Raw genomic sequence first — 24,503 nt, forward strand, 5'->3', positions numbered from 1 at the left:
TTCGAGGAAGAGGCACCCGGAGAGGCACCAGAGGCCAGCGGCGATCCGGGAGAGGAAGAGGTCGGGGCTCATCTCGTGGTCGTAAGAATGCCCCCTTCTAATTCCCTCTCAGTACACCCCCCCCCTTCCTACTCCCCACCCCCCCTCCCCTGGGGTGGGCGGTCGTCTTTCCCACTATGTGGAGGCCTGGCGGCAGAATATTCGGGACCCCTGGGTCATCCAGACGATCCAGGAAGGCTATAAAATTAATTTTGTTTCCCAGCCGCCAGAGAAGATGGTAAGAACCCGCCCTCTTCAGGGCCCCAAACAACTTCATCTGGAGAGATTGATTCAGGAGTACGTGGACAAGGCCGCGCTAGAGATGGTTCCTCGCGCAGAACAAGGCACAGGCGTCTACTCTCCAGTCTTCTTGGTCCCCAAGCCATCAGGCGAGTGGCGTATGATCATCGATCTCAGGTATCTGAATCACTTCATCCGCAGGCTGCGGTTTCGCATGGAAACCATAAGGTCAGTACTACCTTTCATGCACCCTGGAGATCACTTCGTCACTCTGGACCTGAAGGACGCCTACCTCCACGTACCCATCTTTCTGGCACACCGAAACTTCCTAAGGATTGCCATAGACATACAAGGGAAAGAGGCGCACTTCCAGTTCGCAGCCCTCCCGTTCGGCATATCCTCTGCCCCCCACACCTTCACAAAGGTTATAGCTCCGGTCGCTGCCGCCCTGCGCCTTCAAGGCATATTCATAGTCCCGTACCTGGAGGACTGGCTTCTGAAGGCTCATTCAAAGGAGGTTCTTACCACACAGGTGCAGACCGTCGTAGCTCTACTAGACAAGCTGGGGTGGCTGGTAAACTGGCAGAAGTCAGTGATGGTGCCATCAACACGAGTTCAGCCGCTGCTCTAGATGCAGTTCCTTGGGCCCTATGGCATATGCGCCCTCTACAGAACGAGATCTTGAGAGTCTGGAATCACAGTCCTTCAGGTTTACAGAAGCCAATCCAGTTAACCATCAGCACCCGGCAAACCTTGCCCTGGTGGACCCATCTGCGAGATGGGAAGTCCTCGGTCCAGCCCGCCTGGACCCTGTTGACTACAGATGCCTCCCTCACGGTCTGGGGAGCTCATCTGGGGGAGACCCCGGTTCAAGGTACATGGAATCAGCGCCAACTGGCGCGAGCTTACCGCAGTTCATCGAGCCCTTCTGTCATTTGCACCACTTCTACGAGGGAAAGCGGTCAAAGTAAGATCAGACAATCTGACGACAGTCCACTATATCAACAAGCAGGGAGGAAACAGGTCCCCCTCGCTCATGCAAGTCACCAACCTGATCTTCTCCTGGGCAGAACGAAACCTCTCCCAGCTGGCCGCGGTACATATCCAGGGCCGCCTGAACATCCTAGCGGATCAACTCAGCAGAGGCCGGCCGACCGCAGGCGAATGGTCCCTGAATCAGGACATCTTCCACTACCTGACCAGGAGGTGGGGTCTACCCGAGGTGGATCTGATGGCCACCCAACACAATGCCAAAGTAGAAAGGTTTTGCTCCCTGTACCGGGAAGACAACCCTTTGGCTGTGGATGCCCTGTCAATACCATGGAGGTTCAAACTGGCATACGTGTTCCCTCCCATCCCGATGATACCGAAAGTATTGGCGAAACTCAGGCTGGACCAGACTTCGGCAATAGTGATCATGCTGTTCTGGCCAAAAAGGGCATGGTTCACCGACCTTATCCTTATGAGTCGGGGGAACTACTGGAGGCTTCCACCAGTCAGGAACCTGGTGTCACTGAACAGTCGGACGTGCCTGGGCCTAGACAAATTCAACCTCACTGCCTGGAGGCTAACCGCGCCATACGCGCAGACAGAGGATTGTCCCAGGGAGTGCTAAGTACCTTAGCCCATTTAAGAGCAGAGGCAACCAATCAGAGCTACCAAAGGATCGCCCGGATATTCCGAGATTGGTGTACAGGCAGCCACCGCGATCCAGACAGAGATGCAGTCCTAGAGTTCTTACAGAACGGCCTGGAGAGAGGACTAGCACCTGCCACCCTCAAGGTCCAAGTGTCAGCTCTATCTGCTCTCCTGGAGACACGGTTATCACAAGATCCTCTTGTCAAACAGTTCCTTAGGGGGGCTGCCAGGCTCCGCCCCCAGGTACGGCCCCCTGTCCCCAGGTGGGACCTGGCTGTGGTTCTACAAGGGCTCTGTGCGCCCCCCTTCGAACCATTATCTGAAGTGGACTGGAAGTACCTGTCATTTAAAGTGACCTTTCTGTTGGCAATAACCTCCGCCAAGAGGGTTGGCGAATTGCAGGCTCTAGCAGCCTCCGAACCTTTCATAACTTTCTTTCCTGACAGAGTACAGCTAAGGTTCGTCCCAGGATTCTTGCCGAAGGTACCCACACTTCAGAACACCAATCAAGTGATCACCCTACCGGGGTTCTTTCCCTCCCCTGCCACTGAGCAGGAGGAGAAGCTACACACACTGGATCTGGTAAGAGCACTACGTATCTACCTGGATCGTACAGCTCCGTTCCGAAGATCAGAGAATCTTCTGGTTAATGTGTTTGGCCACAATAGAGGCGCTAAAGCGTCAAAGGTAACCCTGTCTAGATGGATCAGAGAAGCTATCAGCTGTTCCCTACGGGCCCAGAATCTTCCTGTTCCAGATTTCCTACGAGCCCATGCCACCCGATCAGTGGCGACATCAGGGGCAGAGACACGGTTCCTCTCTCTAGAGCAGATATGTGCTGCAGCCTCTTGGAGCTCACAGCTGACTTTTGCCAAACACTACAGATTGGACTGGCGTACGGCCGATGCTACAGCATTTGGGCACTCCGTCTTGGCATCAGCCTGCCAGGAGGTCCCGCCCTAGGGGAGATAATACTTGCTAAATCCCCAGTTGTGCTGCTGTTGGGCGTAGGGGGAAAGAAAGATTATGAATGATAATCTGTTTTCCCTTAGCCCAAACAGCAGCACAAGGCTCCCTCCCTAAGAGGTGCTATTGTACAGATTTTGTGTATGTGTGTAGCTCTTGGCATAGATTGCTCTGTATATCATACTTGTTACTAACACAAGGGAGGAGCAGGTCTTCCGGCCTCTTATAGGGGTCAAAAGCTGTTAGGTAATTAAAAATTCCACCTGTCCTAACAGCTCATTAGGGGCAGGAATACCCCAGTTGTGCTGCTGTTTGGGCTAAGGGAAAACAGATTATCATTCATAATCTTTCTTTATACACCTTCTAAAAAAAAAAGTTACCACACTGCAGTGTTAGTGTGTGACCACTAGAGGTCGCTGCAACATTGGAGGATTCTCATCTGTCTCTGTATCACATGACTATCTTCTCCATCACTTAAGTGACCAAAGCCTAAGACTTGATCTGAATGCAGCTTAGGATGTGACTGGAGTATAAGACATAACAGCAGGATAGTGATTGGAGCTTTGGTCGTGACTACAGTGTAAGGTATGATATAGCCCAATTGTCACCGCACCACTGGAGGATAAAAGTATTAAAAGCTTTAGCTTTGGGGGTGACTGGAGTATAAGGGTAAATGTAAGGGGATGAGACTGAAATTACAGTACTTCCTGCTGGAAAGAATCACTTTTTGAAGCCCCTCCATATTGGGTCCTGGAGGTCCCCCCACTTATCTCAGAATTCTATAGTAGTGACTATGGGTTGCTGGACAGCGGCGCCCTCTATATGTGACTCAGGAGCCGGCTGGGTGTCGCACCTTCTATAATTCTAGATTGTAGATTCAGATGTAGCAAAAGCCAAGAACGTTCCATGTGAGCAGATCCGAGAGGTGCCTTTGGAAAAATGCCGCATTGAACCGTGCACAGTGATGACTGGTGAACATGTTGTCACAAGTGTGTGATCTGGAGCGTACCGAGCATGCAGGTGTGATGTCTGGACTATCAGCGGCCAGGGGCGTAACTTGAGGGATTTGTTTGCGTCTCTAATTATGTGACCAAAGATTGAAGTCACTTTGTGAGAGTGCCGTGACCCCAACTTCAAGCTTGACTTTTTTGCAACTTGAAGTTACGTTCACAGTGCCCTTAAGGATGAAATGTGACTGCCAGGAGTGTAAATTGAGGGGGTACAGAGGGTTCAGTCATATCGGGGCCTAGGAGCCCATAAGCACTGGCATCAGTATTGAGATTGTAGCTTCCATCTGGTCCATAAACCAAGGAGACCCTCAAATTACTCTATCCACGCTAAGGTTGTATAAACTCCTTAGCAACCGTAACCATCACTATGAAGAATTTGCTGTAGGGATGAGGTAGGGGGCTCTGGACAAAAGATTGCACCGAGACCCACAAGACTTTAGTTACGCCACTGTCAGCGGCCATCTTACCCCATCGGTGCTGGGACATCACAGTGACACATCTTGTGTCGGTGCCCAAAATTTACAATCAATTGGTGTTTAGCCCTAGACCAGGGGTCGGCAACCTACGGCACTCTAGATGCTGTGAAACTACAACTCCCAACATGCTCCATTCACCTCCATGGAAGTTCCAAGAAGAGCAGAGCAAGTATGCATGCTGGGAGTTGTAGTTTTACAAGAGCTGGAGTGCTGAAGGTTGCCTAACCCTACCCTCGACTATATTACAGGATATAGTCAGTTAGGGCGGGGGTGACTGATTCCATGACAATGGATCACTCACTAAGATAAAGTTGGGCGCATCTCACCAGACCCACACACCGAGTAGGCCTCAGCCCCAGATCCTGGGAGTGGAGGTGCCCGAGTCTGTCCTGGAGAGCTGAGTTTTGGTGAGACCAAACTGGGACTTGTTTTATGTTTGATCATGTGGCTGTAAGTAACCCACGCCTACAGTTAACCTTAGTCTGTATTAGTTAGAGCTCGGACAAGCAGGAGTTTTGTTTTACTTTTTGCCTGAAGTTAAGGCTGTATTTTATTTTGGTCATTTTTGTGCCTGCCCTGAAAGTTTATTTATTTTGCCGATTTTACTAAATAAACCTGTTTGCACCAGATTTTGTGTCCCCGTCTCTGACTGGTTGGGTCTGCACCATTGCTGCTACCGAGCTACCTTCCCCACATATGGTGGAGAATGCAGGCAACCCTATTTTAAACAGACTTAAAAAAAAAAGCACTTTTTTTTTTTTTTGTTTTCTCTCTCTTATGTCCTGGGTGAAGGCAGCAGGATAGATTAAAAAGGAGACCACCAGCATGGAGGACTTTGTGAAGCAGTTTGGGCAGGTCATCCTACAACAGCAGCAAATGTCACAGTGGCAAACAGCCCAGATAGAAGCAGAGAGGCGACAGCAGAAAGCTCAGGCACAGCAGCAGGAGATGAACTTACTGCTTATGGAGCAGTTGACGCTGCTGAGACAGGTTTTGGTCAACCAGAGGACGTCAGGAGAGTGTGCCGGTGCTAGAGAGACCCAGAGAGTACAGGCCGCTGTCCGAGCTGTCGTGCAGAGTTCCTTGCAATAGATTACGTCCACAGACGACGCGCAGGCATAGCTTTGGGTTTTTGAGAGAGTGGCCAAGCAAGAGGGATGGGAGGGCTGATGTAGCAGCACCCTTCCTCACCAGGGAACCAAGGAAGGCCTACTATGACCTGTGTGAACAGGAGGCTAAGAACTACCATAAGCTGAGAGGTGAGATCCTGGCTCGTCTCCGGGTGAACATGCTCGTACGTGCTGGGAGAGTGCACCTCTGGCCTTTCTCTGAGTCTCCCACCCCAATCCTAGATGAATGATCTCATGTATTTGATGAGGAAATGGCTTCAGCCTGAGGAGGCCACTCCAGCACAGATGGTGGAGAGAGTGGTACTGGACACCGGATCGCTGCCGCCTCAGATTCAGCGCTAGGTAGGACAAGCGGGACCTGCAACGGCTGACTAACTGGTATGTTTAGTGGAGCAGTACCGAGCCACCGAAATGCTTCTGCAGACGTCTCTCAGACCCGTTACCTCCAAGACAGGTAAGACCGTACCGACTACTGTGGGAATGGGGAAGGTGGTGATGGGAAGACCCTCAGAGCGGGAACAGGCAGCGAAGACTGTGAACTTTAGATCCAGGTCTCAAAATGGAGACTCATACTGTAACAGATGTTGGCGATGCCATGAACTAGGTCACGTTGCTGCATACTGTTCCCTGATGACCGAGCTCACAGACTGCAGCAGATCCAGGCAGGTGTTCCCATTTGCTCAACCCGCTAATTCGGCAGAAACTGTGACTGAACCGCAGATGTGTACTGTGACTATAGCAGGACATGCTGTACTGGCTCTCCTGGACTCTGGGAACCTGGTAACCCGGGTGCACCATGATCTGGTTGACTCTGCACTGTACAGATTTATTCTGTATTGGTTAGAACTCGGACGAGCAGGAATTTAGTTTTACCCATATACTAGAGATCAGCGGTGATATTACTGAGAATACAGCCTATCCCTATACTAGCCTTAACAGCTTGTATTTTATTTTGCTAATTTTTTTGTGCCTGAACTGAAGGTTTATTTATTTTGCCGTTTTTACTAAATAAACCTCTTTACACCAGATTTTGTGTCCGTTTCTGACTGGTTGGGTCCGCACCATTGCTGCTACTGAGCTATCTTCTCCACTATACAGTCCTATGAAAAAGTTTGGGCACCCCTATTAATCTTAATCATTTTTAGTTCTAAATATTTTGGTGTTTGCAGCAGCCATTACAGTTTGATATATCTAATAACTGATGGACACAGTAATATTTCAGGATTGAAATGAGGTTTATTGTACTAACAGAAAATGTGTAATATGCATTAAACCAAAATTTGACCGACGCAAAAATTTTGGTACCCATATAATTTTATTGATTTGAATACTCCTAACTACTTTTTACTGACTTACTAAAGCACAAAATTGCTTTTGTAACCTCACTGAGCTTTGAACTTCATAGCCAGGTGTATCCAATCATGAGAAAAGGTATTTAAGGTGGCCAATTGCAAGTTGTTCTCCTATTTGAATCTCCTCTGAAGAGTGGCATCATGGGCTACTCAAAACAACTCTCAAATGATCTGAAAACAAAGATTGTTCAACATAGTTATTCAGGGGAAGGACACAAAAAGTTGTCTCAGAGATTTAACCTGTCAGTTTCCACTGTGAGGAACATAGTAAGGAAATGGAAGACCACAGGGACAGTTCTTGTTAAGCCCAGAAGTGGCAGGCCAAGAAAAATATCAGAAAGGCAGAGAAGAATGGTGAGAACAGTGAAGGACAATCCACAGAGCACCTCCAAAGAGCTGCAGCATCATCTTGCTGCAGATGGTGTCACTGTGCATCGGTAACAATACAGCGCACTTTGCACAAGGAGAAGCCGTATGGGAGAGTGATGAGAAAGAAGCCGTTTCTGCAAGCACACCACAAACAGAGTCGCCTGAGGTATGCAAAAGCACATTTGGACAAGCCAGCTTCATTTTGGAAGAAGGTCCTGTGGACTGATGAAACAAAGATTGAGTTGTTTGGTCATACAAAAAGGCGTTATGCATGGCGTAAAAAAACCCCCAGCATTCCAAGAAAAACACTTGCTACCCACTGTAAAATTTGGTGGAGGTTCCATCATGCTTTGGGGCTGTGTGGCCAATGCTGGCACCGGGAATTTTGTTAAAGTTGAGGGCCGCATGGATTCCATTCAGTATCAGCAGATTCTTGAGAATAATGTTCAAGAATCAGTGACGAAGTTGAAGTTACGCTGGGGATGGATATTTCAGTAAGACATTGATCCAAAACACCGCTCCAAATCGGCTCAGGCATTCATGCAGAGGAACAATACAATGTTCTGGAATGGCCATCCCAGTCCCCAGACCTGAATATCATTGAACATCTGTGGGATGATTTGAAGCGGGCTGTCCATGCTCGGCCACCATCAACTGTCTCTCTGCTGTCTCAAATATCATGTCCTCACTCTATCTGAAACTAAATCTCTCCAAGACTGAACTACTACTGTTTCCACCATCTAATAGATCTGTCCCTGATATATCCATTGCAATCTCAGGCCTTACTATAACTCCTAGGCAGCAGGCCCGCTGCCTCGGGGTCATGTTTGATGCAGACCTTTCCTTCACCCCTCATATTGAATCACTCGCACGTTCATGTCACCTCCACCTCAAAAACATCTCCAGAATACGCCCTTTCCTTACCAGAGATACACTAAAGACACTTATTGTCTCTCTGATTCATTCTCGCCTTGACTACTGTAACTCCTTACTAATCGGTCTTCCCCTCACTAAACTCTCCCCTCTACAATCTATTCTGAATGCAGCGGCCAGGCTCATCTATCAGGCTGGACGCTATAGCGCTGCCTCTGGTCTGTGCCAGTCACTACACTGGCTTCCTATTCATTATAGAATAAAATATAGTTATCACCCTCATCCATAAGGCTCTCCATAATGCTGCCCCTCCCTACATCTCCTCCCTCATCTCTGTCTACCGCCCAACCCGTGCTCTCCGCTCACTCAATGACCTAACACTTACATCCTCTATTATCAGAACCTCCCACGCTCGTATACAAGACTTCTCCCGAGCTGAACCACTTCTCTGGAATGCTCTACCCCGGACAATCAGATTAACTCCCAATTTCTACAGTTTCAAACGCAAACTAAAGACACATCTTTTCAGACAGGCCTATCACAATGTCTAACGTAAACCCTTAACCCTCCTCTGTCCCCGCTCCCACACTTCCCCACGTGATATGATGTCATCTAAGGATAACTTTCTCTGTCCAAGCTCCATCCACATGTTACAGGACACGACTGTCAACTGCTCATAAAGTCTTATGTTTATGCAATGACAGTCACCTCTATTACAAAAGTGTCTGACCTCTGCATAAGCAATGCCGCCCCTGCTACCTCTTGTGTCACCCCCTCTACCTCATAGATTGTAAGCTCTGGCGGGCAGGGCCCTCAGTCCCATTGTGTGAAATGATTTTCTTTGTAATGTATCTTTCTGTCTGGATTTGAACCCTACACATTGTACAGCGCTGCGGAATATGTTGGCGCTATATAAATAAAATTTATTATTATTAACTGAACTTTTGGTTTATTGCATATTGCACATTTTCTGTTAGTACAATAAACCTCATTTCAATCCTGAAATATTACTGTGTCCATCAGTTATTAGATACATCAAACTGACATGGCTGCTGCAAACACCAAAATATTTAGAACTAAAAATGATTAAGATTAATAGGGGGGCACAAACTTTTTCATAGGACTGTATATACTGTGAACCCTCCTGGGAACAGAATCCTGAAGAACTGTTTGGACAGTCATAAGAATCTGGACTGTGGAGAAGGGCGAGATAACGTTCTTATACAGCATAGGAGGATCTCTTATTACAAGTTGTCATGTGAACGTCTATAGTCAGAAACACAGTGTAAGAACCACCTCTCCTCAGTGATGTCACCGCTGATCTCTAGTATATACATAGGCTGTATTCTCAGTGATGTCACCGCTGATCTCTAGTATATGGGTAGGCTGTATTCTCAGTGATGTCACCGCTGATCTCTAGTATATGGATAGGCTGTATTCTCAGTGATGTCACCGCTGATCTCTAGTATATGGATAGGCTGTATTCTCAGTGATGTCACCGCTGATCTCTAGTATATACATAGGCTGTATTCTTAGTGATGTCACCGCTGATCTCTAGTATAGGGATAGGCTGTATTCTCAGTGATGTCACCGCTCTCTAGTATATACATAGGCTGTATTCTCAGTGACCTCACGCTGATCTCTAGTATATGGGTAGGCTGTATTCTCAGTGATGTCACCGCTGATCTCTAGTATATACATAGGCTGTATTCTCAGTGATGTCACCGCTGATCTCTAGTATATAGATAGGCTGTATTCTTAGTGATGTCACCGCTGATCTCTAGTATAGGGATAGGCTGTATTCTTAGTGATGTCACCGCTGATCTCTAGTATATGGATAGGCTGTATTCTCAGTGATGTCACCGCTGATCTCTAGTATATGGATAGGCTGTATTCTCAGTGATGTCACCGCTGATCTCTAGTATATGGATAGGCTGTATTCTTAGTGATGTCACCGCTGATCTCTAGTATATGGATAGGATGTATCCTCAGTGATGTCACCGCTGATCTCTAGTATAGGGATAGGCTGTATTCTCAGTGATGTCACCGCTGATCTCTAGTATATGGATATACAACCCATCTTTTTTGCAAGAAGCTGCAGACTTTATATTTTTGTAATTTATTTTTTTTTAAAAATAAGCCAATAATTAAAACCAAATAAAATCTCCAGAATATGTAAATGTACCGTTTACTAATAATAATAATGAGAACGTTCCAGTCCTGAATACAAATAACAAATTAAAAAAAAAAAAAAAAAAAAAAAAAAAAGGAAAGAATCCCAAATCTCTTCCTGACCGTTCCGCCGTCCTAGGCTTCTAACCTAGTGGGAGATTGGACGGCGGCCCGATCCACCCTGCAGTCAATGCACTGACATCTCCACGGAGACATAAGTGGATAAAATCCAGGGGCAGGGCTCGCGGCGGTCCGTCAGTCTCAGACACAAGTCCCCATATTATGTGTCCACTGGCCACAAGGCCCCTATTTAGACCTTCTGAACCGCCGGGGCATCGGCCGCCTTCCTGCCCTTCTTCTTCATTCTACCCCGGGCATAGACACGAAGGAATAAGGCAAGAAAAACCACGGACACTCCAACTGCCCCTACTGGGGTGACCGGATGGCCGTAGAGCAAACAGGACAAGAGGATCGCCAACGCCTGGCGCAGAGTCATAATGATGGTAAAAATAGCCGCTCCAAATTTGTTTATGGTATAAAATATGAAGAGTTGGCCAAAAGCTGAGCACACAGACAGGAGAGCCGCGTGAAAGGCGAAGTCCGGGTGTCGTGTCATGAAACGGACGGCGTCTTGTAGAGCCCCCTGTTCCAGCAGAGAGAAGACTGTGAAGAGGCAAGAGAAGAGATTCACCCCGAACATCATCTGCACCGACGACATCTTGTACTTGAAGAGAGAGTCTTGCCAGTTGGACGTGAAGCTGTCGAACACGATATATCCCGCCAAGATGATCACCCCGGAGAAGGTAGTGACCCCCGAAGCGCGGTGACTTCCCCCATTGGACAGCAAGAACATGCTGACCCCAACTGATATGAGGACAGCAGTTAAATACTCCCAGTACTCGTAGCTCTTGTGGGACACCAGTTTACCCATCAGCATGACGGGGATGACCTTGGAAGCCTTGGCCAAGACCTGTGTGGGAAAACTGATGAACTTTAGCGCCTCATACTGACACCAACTGCTCAGGATGTTAGACAGAGAGGCGAAGGAGTATTTGTACATGGGCGCCCCGTGACGCGGCTGCTTGGTGAGTGCGCAGTAGATTCCGGCCACGGTGAGAGCCAGGATACGATTCATGAACACCAAGAACTGAGAGTCTCTGAACTTCTCCCCTGGGGTTCCTGGTTCACCGGAGGAGTAAGTCCGGGTCATCACTCGCTCCTGTAACACACCCCAGGTCAGGTATGAGACCTGCGGAGACAATAAGGAAGAATAAGCACAAGAGGTGATGGAGCGGAGATAGTACTAAGGAAAGCCGGAAACTAACCAGCCAATCTCCTGCAAAACGTCTCTAAGTCAGGTGAGAACTTCTGGACTAGTGCTCGTCCCTGCCAGGTACTAAGAGAGGACTCACATACAGGCTCGGTGGGGCTCCATCTCATATACCCTTCCAAACATCTCTGCCCTGCTTGGTCTAGTGGTATTGGCCCTTGGTGACAGATATAGGGTGCTCAAACCAATGAGATGAAAGAGGGGGACCCAAGGGGCAAGAGAAATGATTTACATCAAATGGTTCATACTGTGGTATAGACTTTGGGTTCAGACTAGCAGCTTATGGCGCAGGATCCCAAAAACAATTGCCCATACCTCTCTATTTCTCTCTCATGGTGGTGGCCCCATCTCTTACCTGGAGGCCGGCAGCACAGAAGAGCAGTTTGAAGGCCTGTTGTGTGGTGGAGGGGTCGCCATCTACCCGGCTGCCGGATGATGGGTCATCGGCTGCGAGTGACTTTGACTCATGTCCAAACACACAAGACTTCACCACAGGGAAACAGATCCCCCGACCTGCGGGAACATAAGAAGAGACAATCATAATGACCATGTGCAAACAGAATTCGTATGAAACCCCTCCCCCCACAGTGTAAAATGGGAGTGGCATCATGCGATGTCACAGGCGGCGTACATACATGTATGAACATGACATCAAAGGAATGGGGTCACATGTGATGACAATGCCCGGGTGACATACGTAAGAGTACACGAAGCACGGGAGCGCACATGGCTGTCACATGACCTTCCACTTACCTGTCTCCAGGTAGTTGCGCCGTTTGAAGTAGTGTATGAGCAGGTAGCCTGGTATCAGGATGGTCCCGTAACCAGCTACGTTCAGTATAAACCGCACAAGCCAGAATTCTGTCCATAAGTCCTGAGCGGGGGATGCGGGGGGCGGCTCCTCAGCAGAGACCCCTAGGAGGATAACCAGGAGGAGCAGAGACCTGGGGAGAATAAGAGGAGGTTACACACAATGTACTACAACTCCCTCAGATATACGGCACTCGCCATAATGTGACCGTCACCCCCAGAAAGTCTGTAACGTGCCTCGCCCTCACTGACTCTTCAGGTCCTTTTCCTGAGAATGTCTGCAGATGGAGCGTTATCTGATAAGACGTTATCTGCAGCTACAGGCCCCATATCAGCCGGAAGAGACAAAGAAGACCTTATCTAAGGGCAAAATATGACCCACAGCAATACAACAGAAGAGAGAGCTCCAATATACAGTCACGGCCACTGCATATACTACTACCGACATGTCTGAGGGTTGTCACAGCCCTGCCTCCATCTAGTAACAAAGGACCAGGATAAGTGTTACCTGAAGGGGGCGCACTCTGACCTGCAGAAGTGACATCAGCTCCGTGTCAGGGAGAGTCTGAAGAACAAGGCCAGGCTATAGGGGGTGTGTGGGCTGACAGGTGGATGGATGGTAGATGTATCTACTATTGTGAAGGTTGTAAATATATGATCACAAAAACATTGTATTCCTTAAAGGGATCCGATCATTAAAGGTCATTTTTGTTGTCCCTAACACATAGGAATAGTCTTAAGAAAGGCTATTCTTCTCCTACCTTTAAATGTCTTCTCTGCGCCGCTGTTCGGTATATAATCTGGTTTTTGCCGGTATGCAAATGAGTTCTCTCGTAGCACTGGGGGCGGTCCTCGGTGCTCAAAAAGCACTGGGACGTCCCCAATGCTGCGAGAGAAATCTCCAGCGCCACCTCCATCCTCTTCAGGAACGGGTCTTCTTCCGAGGGTTGGCTTCAAACTTCTAGGCCTCGGGCAAAGCCGACTGCACATGCCCATCGGCCACAAGAAAATGGCCACTTACACAGTATTGTAAGTGACCATTTTCTTGTGGCCAGCTGGCATGCGCAGTCGGCTGCCTGAGGCCTAGAAATTTGAAGTCAGCGCCGAAAGAAGACCTGTTCAACCGTGCAAGCGGCCATTTTCTCGTGGCCTGTGGGCATGCACAGTCTGCTCTGCCCAAGGCCCGAGGCCTAGAAGTTACAAGCCACCGCCGGAAGAAGAGGCTGAAGAGGACGCTCCTGAAGAAGATGGAGGCATCGCTGGAGATTTCAGCATAGGGGACGCACCCAGTGCTTTTTGAGCGCCGAGGACCGCCCCCAGTGCTACGAGAGAACTCATTTACATACCGGCGAAAACCGGATTATATACTGAACGGCGGTGCAGAGAAGACATCTAAAGGTAGGAGAAGAATAGCCTTTTTTAAGGCTATTCCTACGTGTCAACGAGAAAAAAATGTGTTTTAATGGGAGAATCCCTTTAAAACTAAATTCAGTATAACTAGTTATGTTTCAAACTGAATACGATATTACGTGATAAGATGGCGCCAGCAATATCTGGATATAGCTATAATATGCCTTTTTGTCCCAGGTTGAAACTAAACTTGTAACCATTGTTGTCTGGGGAGGCAATAGTCCCCCTCCAGCTGATTTGAGCTGTCTCCTTTTGGCTGGATACAATGGACATGTAGCTGTTGGTGCCAAAGTGGTTAAACATTTCAAAGAGCCAATACAATAGACAATTCAAGAGGACAATGGACCAGCAATGGTGGAAAGACCAGTTAGGCTGTCATAAAGCATGAACAGATAAAATTCAATTAACCCCCAGCCCCTCATACACCTAGTGGCCGGGGGTGGATGGAGTTCAGAGCTAAGCCAAAGATTATGTCCATATGTATCTACTGTAATACGCGCATGGGATTGTGAAGACTGAAACTATAAAAACATTCCTGTGTTATGGGCTTTTGACAATGTACCAGACATCATGACAAGATGGCCGCTATACTGTGCTCAGGTGTAGGCCCGAACGTGTGCACACAAGGAGATTCTACAGGGTTTCCCATGAGACCACAAAGGCCCCTGTTTCTGACACTATTATGGGTACATATTACATATACCACCCCCTACGCCAGGATCACACCTTGTCCCACAGGTAGTGTGAACGATGCACAGCACACGCAATGAACCGGCACATTATAAGGTCCACGCCCGCTATTAATGCAGAGTTCTGACTCCACTCAACCTTGGTAGAAAGCTATAAATTTCTACAGGGAAGAGGATGTAACACCGGGAGCCGGATGTGAGCGGCAACAAAACACACATAGCTCTACTACATGACACAATTACAACACAACAAGACTGATGATACCGCTCCATATCCTCAATTAAGATGGAAATAACTGCAAGAAAAGAGGACAAAGAGGAGTCCGCAGAATAACAAAAATATAACTACTATAATACTACAGCCAATGTACAAGAATATAACTACTATAATACTGCCTCCTATGTACAAGAATATAACTACTATAATACTGCTCCTATGTACAAGAATATAACTACTATAATACTACCTCCTATGTACAAGAATATAACTACTATAATACTGCTCCTATGTACAAGAATATAACTACTATAATACTACTCCTATGTACAAGAATATAACTACTATAATACTGCTCCTATGTACAAGAATATAACTACTATAATACTACTCCTATGTACAAGAATATAACTACTATAATACTACTCCTATGTACAAGAATATAACCACTATAATACTACTCCTATGTACAAGAATATAACTACTATAATACTACCTCCTATGTACAAGAATATAACTACTATAATACTGCTCCTATGTACAAGAATATAACTACTATAATACTACTCCTATGTACAAGAATATAACTACTATAATACTGCTCCTATGTACAAGAATATAACTACTATAATACTACTCCTATGTACAAGAATATAACTACTATAATACTGCTCCTATGTACAAGAATATAACTACTATAATACTGCTCCTATGTACAAGAATATAACCACTATAATACTACTCCTATGTACAAGAATATAACCACTATAATACTACTCCTATGTACAAGAATATAACTACTATAATACTACTCCTATGTACAAGAATATAACTACTATAATACTACTCCTATGTACAAGAATATATCTACTATAATACTGCTCCTATGTACAAGAATATAACTACTATAATATTGCTCCTATGTACAAGAATATAACTACTATAATATTGCTCCTATGTACAAGAATATAACTACTATAATACTACCTCCTGTATACAAGAATATAACTACTATAATACTACTCCTATGTACAAGAATATAACTACTATAATACTGCTCCTATGTACAAAAATATAACTACTATAATACTACTCCTATGTACAAGAATATAACTACTATAATACTGCTCCTATGTACAAGAATATAACTACTATAATACTACTCCTATGTACAAGAATATAACTACTATAATACTGCTCCTATGTACAAGAATATAACTACTATAATACTACTCCTATGTACAAGAATATAACTACTATAATACTGCTCCTATGTACAAGAATATAACTACTATAATACTGCTCCTATGTACAAGAATATAACCACTATAATACTACTCCTATGTACAAGAATATAACCACTATAATACTACTCCTATGTACAAGAATATAACTACTATAATACTACTCCTATGTACAAGAATATAACTACTATAATACTACTCCTATGTACAAGAATATAACTACTATAATACTACTCCTATGTACAAGAATATATCTACTATAATACTGCTCCTATGTACAAGAATATAACTACTATAATATTGCTCCTATGTACAAGAATATATCTACTATAATACTGCTCCTATGTACAAGAATATAACTACTATAATATTGCTCCTATGTACAAGAATATAACTACTATAATATTGCTCCTATGTACAAGAATATAACTACTATAATACTGCTCCTATTTACAAGAATATAACTACTATAATACTGCTCCTATGTACAAGAATATAACTACTATAATACTACTCCTATGTACAAGAATATAACTACTATAATACTACCTCCTAAGTACAAGAATATAACTACTATAATACTACTCTTATGTACAAGAATATAACTATAATACTACTCCTATGTACAAGAATATAACTACTATAATACTACCTCCTAAGTACAAGAATATAACTACTATAATACTACTCCTATGTACAAGAATATAACTACTATAATACTACTCCTATGTACAAGAATATAACTACTATAATACTGCTCCTATGTATAAGAATATAACTACTATAATACTGCTCCTATGTACAAGAATATAACTACTATAATACTACTCCTATGTACAAGAATATAACTACTATAATACTACCTCCTAAGTACAAGAATATAACTACTATAATACTACTCCTATGTACAAGAATATAAATACTATAAAGCTTTCCTCTATGGCGGGTACATACCGTCTCAATGACAAGTTGTTAGGAGTTGAGATATTATTATATCAGGAATTTATTATACGGTATAATGTGACACTTTCTTTTGCCTTATTTGCATCTCATCCCTTTCTCACATGAGAGTAAACACAGGAGATGGCAGGGTGTGGAGCTGAGGGCGGTACACAGTACTACCGCCATATACTTTATGAGGATATTAATAAATGAGTACCTATAGAACACTTGGTCATGACTACTGACTACAGCTATAAGGCTGATCAGATACTGTTACCCCCATATGTATATATAATGCTCAGTACCACTTCTCATGCCCTGTATATAATAATACATGTTATTTCTATAGCGCCAACATATTCCGCAGCGCTGTACAATTTGTATTGTTCAAGTACAGACAAAAAGATACATTACAAAGAAATAGTCACTTCACACAATGGGACTGAGGGCCCTGCACACAAGAGCTTACAATCTATGAGGTAGAGGGGGTGACACAAGAGGTAGCAGGGGCGACATTGCTTATACAGGGGGTCAGATAATTTTGTAATAGAGGTGACTGTCATTACACAAACATAAACCTGTATGAGCCGTCACCAGTCGTGTCCTGTAACATGCAGATGGTGCCTGGACATATAAAAATCTCAAATGGCATCATATCATGTGGGGAAATTTGGGAGCGGGGACAGAGGAGGGTTCGTTTTGGGGATTCTAATTACGGTACGGAAGGGTTTACATTAGGACATGTGACAGGCCTGTCTGATGAGATGTGTCTTTAGTTTGCGCTGAAGAAATTGGGAGTTAATCTGATTGTCCGGGGTAGAGCATTCCTGAGAAGTGGTGCAGCTCGGGAGAAGTCTTGTATACGAGCGTGGGAGGTTCTCATAATAGAGGATATAAGTGTTAGGTCATTGAGTGAACAGGGCATGGGTTGGGCGGTAGACAGAGATGAGGGAGGAAGTGTATGGAGGTGCGGCATTATGGATGAGAGGGATAAGTTTATATTGTATTCTGTAATGTAGCCAATGTAGTGACCGGCACAGAGCGGCTGTGCACACTATTACTTCTCATGTCCTGTATATACCAGCTGCACCTAGTACTACATGTCATGCTGGGTATATACCGATGGACGATGGGAGTAGTGCACAGGTCACAGGCACCGCTGGGGTTACGCCTGTACAGATGGCCCAGGAGACTGATGGTTTAACCCTTGCCGTGACGTCCTCAGGTCACAATGACCAGTCTGTGTACAGGGAACACGTCTGTGTGCTGGAGGAGAGTCGGCAAAGAAAAGAGGGATTGAGTAGAGTCCCCCCTCCCCAAAATCATTCCTGGCAGAGGAGGGAAAAGGAGGAGGAAGGGGGGGAGAGAGGGAATACCGATCATCACAGACCTGTACTGTGCACTGCCACACTCGGCTCCTCACACCCTGAGACATACAGTACTACACCCTGCAGAAGGGGCAAAGACTACAAAGCCCATCATAGAAGGGGCAATAACTGCAGGACTCAGAGGGCACTCTATAGGGGAAGAGGAAAACACAGAGGATACCCTGTAGAGGAGTATATGGAGGAGGTGATATACTATAAGGGGGTACACAGATGAGGAGACACACTATGGTGGGTACAAAGAGGAGGTGACACACGACATGCGGGGTACACAGAGCAGGTGACACGCTACGGGGGTACACAGAGTAGGTGACACACATTATGGGGGGGGTACAAAGAGGAGGTGACGCACAACATTCGGGGTACACAGAGCAGGTGACACGCTACGGGGGTACACAGAGTAGGTGACACACATTATGGGGGGGGGGGGTACAAAGAGGAGGTGACGCACAACATGCGGGGTACACAGAGCAGGTGACACCCTATGGGGGTATAAAGAGTAGGTGACACAGGGCATGGGGTATACAGAGGAGGTGACACTATAGGGGGGGGGGGGTACACAGAGGAGATCACACACTATACGGGGGTACACAAAGGAGATGATACACTATAGGTGGGTGCACGCAGGAGGTGACACACTCTAGGGGGTTACACTCTGTGATGACGTCACTATACAGATTCGGGGTGCTCCTCCGATGCTCTCCACTATCAGCTCTGCAGTCTTCCTCTCAAAGACCGGTGATGCGATCTCCTGTTATGACGTCACAACTGCACTGAGGACAGATAATGACGTGATCAATACACATGGGGCCACTCACCGGCTCCGGGCTGCGCTCCTCATCTCTCCGGTACCGGGGTCAGAACAGGACTTCGCTCTCCCAGCTACAACCGCTACCCCGGCCGCCTACCCCGAGTCCCCGCCCTGGAGCACAGCGACATCTAGAGGCGAGGAGGAGTAACAGGCGGAGGAGTGAGGAGGAGGAGGGGACCTGAGGGGGTGGCCTGAGATGTGTCCTCCCTCTTCCCGGTGTCATCTATATACAGTCCTCCTGTACCCAGTATCATCTATACACAGTAATCTATATACAGTCCTCCTGTACCTGGTATAATCTATATACAGTCATCTATATATAGTCCTCCTGTACCCTGTATTATCTATATACAGTCATCTATATACAGTCCTCCTGTACCCAGTATCATCTATACACAGTAATCTATATACAGTCCTCCTGTACCTGGTATAATCTATATACAGTCATCTATATATAGTCCTCCTGTACCCTGTATCATCTATATACAGTCATCTATATACAGTCCTCCTGTACCCAGTATCATCTATATACAGTCATCTATATACAGTCCTCCCCCTGTACCCGATATAATCTACATACAGTCATCTCTATATAGTTCTCCGCCTGTCCCCGGTATCCTACTAATATGTACAGTCCTCCTCCTTCTATACCCAGTATAATCTATTCCAGTTCTCCTCCGGGATACAAAGTAGCCGATGTGTTAACCCAGGTTACAATCTATCTATGTGCCAAATTTCGTTCAAATCCGTTCAGCCATTTTTGCGTGATTGAGGAACAAACATCCAAACACACAAACTTTATATTATTATTATTATTACTAGCCTCTGCCCACGACTTCGTCTGTGTGTTGTTGGCGTTGATGATCCGCCTGCTCCGGCTTTTCAGCAGCTCTCAAGCTGGCCTGCCGCTGAACTGGTTCCTCATGTGCCCTTGATTGTTCTGGCATCTTAGCAGCTCGCTGGGAAGCCATATAATGAGTGTACTGTTGGCATCAATGATCCCCCTCAGCTCCGCTTGAGGAGAACGCTGTTGACTTTTGGCTTCCTTCATAGCGCTCGTTGTTTTATAATCTGCATGCTCCGGCATTTCAGCAGCTCTCAAGCTGGCCTGCCGCTGTACTTGTTCCTCGCACAGTGCCTGTGATTGTTCCTGGATCTCAGCAACTCGCTGGGACGCCATATAATAAGTGTGTTGTTGGCGTTGATGATCCACCTGCCCCGGCGTTTCAGCTGTCAAGCTGTCCTGCCGCTGAGCTCATTCCTTGCGCTGTGGCCATGATTGTTCTGGCATTTCAGCAGCTCGTTGGGAAGCCATATAATGAGCGTGTTGTTGGCATTGATGATTTGCATGCTCCGGTGTTTCAGCAGCTCTCAAGTTATAAACCTTTTTGGCTTACTTGTGGAACCATTTTGGAAGTTTATGTATTTTTTTTTTCGCTGTTAACATGCTGAAAAATGATTGGGGGTGTGGCCATGGTTACACGATGTATGCGAAATTTATTGTCACATTCCCACTAATATCTCTGAACAGAAGTGTTGGAGTTAAAGATGCTCCACCTTTATCAAACACTGCAACATTTATAAATGTGATGCAAACTATGGAAAATCAGTTTAAATGGACAAGGAAGTCAGAAATATTGTCAGTACAGGATAAGTAATGTAATGTATGTACACAGTGACTGTACCAGCAGAATAGTGAGCGCAGCTCTGGAGTATAATACAGGATAAGTAATGTAATGTATGTACACAGTGACTGCACCAGCAGAATAGTGAGCGCAGCTTTGGAGTATAATACAGGATAAGTAATGTAATGTATGTACACAGTGATTGTACCAGCAGAATAGTGAGCACAGCTCTGGAGTATAATACAGGATGTAACTCAGGATTAGTACAGGATAAGTAATGTAATGTATGTACACAGTGACTGCACCAGCAGAATAGTGAGCGCAGCTCTGGAGTATAATACAGGATAAGTAATGTAATGTATGTACACGGTGACTGCACCAGCAGAATAGTGAGCACAGCTCTGGAGTATAATACAGGATGTAACTCAGGATCAGTGCAGGATAAGTAATGTAATGTATGCAGGGCCGCCGATAGGCCAGTACTACTGGTACTGGCGTCAGGGGCCCGGCCAAATTAAAAAATGGGGGGGGGGGGCCCGGTTTTGGCCCGCCACCGTGTGCCGGCCCCCTGGCGCCCGCAGCAGTCATTCTATGTCTGCTGTTTCAACTCAGATCTGCGTCCAGAGGACGCAGATCTGAGTTGCAGACATACGCGGCTGAAGCAAGGAGCTGACCTGTGTCAGCTCCTCTCTTCGCTGCTGCCGCCTCTCTCGCTGACACATATGCGGCTGAAGCGAGGAGCTGACACAGGTCAGCTCCTCGCTTCAGCCGCATATGTGTCAGCGAGACCGGCGGCAGCAGCGAAGAGAGGAGCTGACACAGGTCAGCTCCTCGCTTCAGCCGCATATGTGTCAGCGAGACCGGCGGCAGCAGCGAAGAGAGGAGCTGACACAGGTCAGCTCCTCGCTTCAGCGCTGCCGCCGGCTACCCGGCAGTGTAGACGCGATGTGATGACGTCACATCGCGTCTACAACTGTGCGCCAGTAAGAGAGAGAGGCGCCGAGAGAGCAGCGGGGGAACGAAGGAGAAGGTAAGTCTAATGTGGAACGTGAAACTGGGGGCAGATGAAGGAGAGGACGGCATGACACTGGGGGCAGAGATGGAGGGACATGAATCTGGGGGCAGAGATGGGGGGCATGAATATCGGGGCAGAGATGGGGGGCATGAATCTGGGGGCAGAGCTGTGGAGACATGAATCTGGGGGCAGAGATGGGGGACATGAATCTGGGGGCAGAGCTGTGGAGACATGAATCTGGGGGCAGAGATGGAGGGAACATGAATCTGGGGGCAGAGATGGGGGGACATGAATCTGGGGGCAGAGATGGGGGACATGAATCTGGGGGCAGAGATGGGGGCATGAATCTGGGGGCAGAGATGTGGAGACATGAATCTGGGGGCAGAGATGGGGGGCACATGAATCTGGGGGCAGAGATGTGGGGACATGAATCTGGGGGCAGAGATGGGGGACATGAATCTGGGGGCAGAGCTGTGGAGATATGAATCTGGGGGCAGAGATGGAGGGGACATGAATCTGGGGGCAGAGATGGGGGGACATGAATCTGGGGGCAGAGATGGGGGGACATGAATCTGGGGGCAGAGATGGAGGGGACATGAATCTCGGGGCAGAGTTGGGGGGACATGAATCTGGGGGCAGAGATGGGGGGACATGAATCTGGGGGCAGAGATGGGGGACATGAATCTGGGGGCAGAGATGGGGGGACATGAATCTGGGGGCAGAGATGGGGGGACATGAATCTGGGGGCAGAGATGGGGGGACATGAATCTGGGGGCAGAGATGGGGGGACATGAATCTGGGGGCAGAGATGGAGGGACATGAATCTGGGGGCAGAGATGGAGGGGGGACATGAATCTGGGGGCAGAGATGGGGGACATGAATCTGGGGGCAGAGATGGAGGGGGGACATGAATCTGGGGGCAGAGATGGAGGGGGGACATGAATCTGGGAGCAGAGATGGAAGGGTACATGAATCTGGGGGCAGAGATGGAGGGGACATGAATCTGGAGGCAGATGAAGGGTGTATATGAAGCTGGGGGAGAGACGGAGGGGGGACATATAGTTTACAGGTGACTGTAGGAGGATTATACAGTGTGCGGGCACATGAAAAATTAATGAGTTGTCGGAGTCAACATAACAGTGGGTGGGGCTAAATTTCCCGCGGCGCGCAAAGCACATTTTGTCCCTCTTTTGGTTCTTCAAAAGTTGGGAGATATGGGTACTGGGGGCAATGGAAAGATGTTAGAGGGTGGACGGGGGGGGGGGGGGAGGGGGATTGTTGGGACATCGGGTGTGCGGCACTGCGGAGAGGAAGCTGGGGCAATAATATATAATATATAAGTTTTTAGCTGGAGAACTACAAAGCACACAATCCCTCCAAAGGTATGTGTGCTTTGTATTAATAATGATGTAGGCTATGCTACTAGCATAGCAGCCTGTTTGGGGGTGGGACTTTCACTTTAAAGGAGTGTTCACATTGCGTTTTTGGCCTCCCTTGCTGGGATACGTTGGTAACCAGTCACAATCAGCTACCCACTTATCCCTGCACGGAGAACTGCAGGCCCCCTTTTTTTAATGGCCAGTTCTTTGTGCAGGGATAAGTTGACAGCTGATTCTGACTGGTTACCAACGTATCCCGGCAAGGGAGGCCAAAAACGCAATGTGAAAAAGCCCTGAGGATTTATTAGGAGGGCTCTTATAGATGGTGTTGGCTCTCTACACATAGTAGATTTTACCTGCAAATAGAATCTGATTAAGCCTTGTAATGCTGCTAAATAAAGGGAAATGTGATACAGAATTGGTATGTCGCAAAATAAGGTTGTTTTAAAATGGCGGGGGGGCAGACACTTAGGCTGTATGGGGCCCCAAAATTCCTGATGGCGGCCCTGAATGTATGTACAGTTATGGCCAAAAGTTTTGAGAATGACACAAATCTTCTATTTTCACATGATCTGCTGCCCTCTGGTTTTTATGTGTGTTTGTCAGATGTTTTTATCACATACAGAAATATAATTGCAATCATATTATGAGTAACAAAAGCTTATACTGACAGAATGAGTTAATGCAGCGTTGCAATATTTGCAGTGTTGACCCTTCTTCTTCAGGACCTCTGCAATTCTCCCTGGCATGCTCTCAATCAACTTCTGGACCAAATCCTGACTGATAGCAGTCCATTCTTGCACAATCAATGCTTGCATTTTGTCAGAATTTGTAGGTTTTTGTTTGTCCACCCGTCTCTTGATGATTGACCACAAGTTCTCAATGGGATTAAGATCTGGGGAGTTTCCAGGCCATGGACCCAAAATCTCTATGTTTTGTTCCCTGAGCCATTTAGTTATCACCTTTGCTTTATGGCAAGGTGCTCCATCATGCTGGAAAAGGCATTGTTGATCGCCAAACTGCTCTTGGACAGTTGGGAGAAGTTGCTCTTGGAGGACATTCTGGTCCCATTCTTTATTCATGGCTGTGGTTTTAGGCAAGACTGTGAGAGAGCTGATTCCCTTGGCTGAGAAGTAACCCCACACATGAATGGTTTCAGGATGCTTTACAGTTGGCATGAGACAAGACTGGTGGTAGCGCTCACCTCGTCTTCTCCGAATAAGCTGTTTTCCAGATGTCCCAAACAATCGAAAAGGGGATTCATCAGAGAAAATGACTTTCCCCCAGTCCTCAGCAGTCCACTCCCTGTACCTTTTGCAGAATATCAGTCTGTCCCTGATGTTTTTTTCTGGAGAGAAGTGACTTCTTTGCTGCCCTCCTT

At 46.6% G+C, this 24,503-nt stretch overlaps 1 protein-coding gene across 1 annotated transcript; it reads right to left on the reverse strand.

The window, feature by feature from the left end:
* Positions 1–10,263: 10,263 nt before the first annotated feature.
* Positions 10,264–19,196, reverse strand: SLC35B2 (solute carrier family 35 member B2). Its single transcript, XM_075267312.1, has 4 exons — positions 19,111–19,196; positions 12,349–12,539; positions 11,951–12,108; positions 10,264–11,514 (listed from the first exon to the last, which is right to left on the reverse strand). The coding sequence occupies exons 1-4, from the start codon at positions 19,131–19,133 to the stop codon at positions 10,576–10,578; spliced, it is 1,311 nt and encodes a 436-aa protein (XP_075123413.1). The 5' UTR covers positions 19,134–19,196; the 3' UTR covers positions 10,264–10,575.
* Positions 19,197–24,503: the final 5,307 nt, after the last annotated feature.

Source organism: Leptodactylus fuscus, chromosome 3 (genome assembly GCF_031893055.1).
Source record: "Leptodactylus fuscus isolate aLepFus1 chromosome 3, aLepFus1.hap2, whole genome shotgun sequence".
NCBI classification, from domain to species: Eukaryota; Metazoa; Chordata; class Amphibia; order Anura; family Leptodactylidae; genus Leptodactylus; species Leptodactylus fuscus.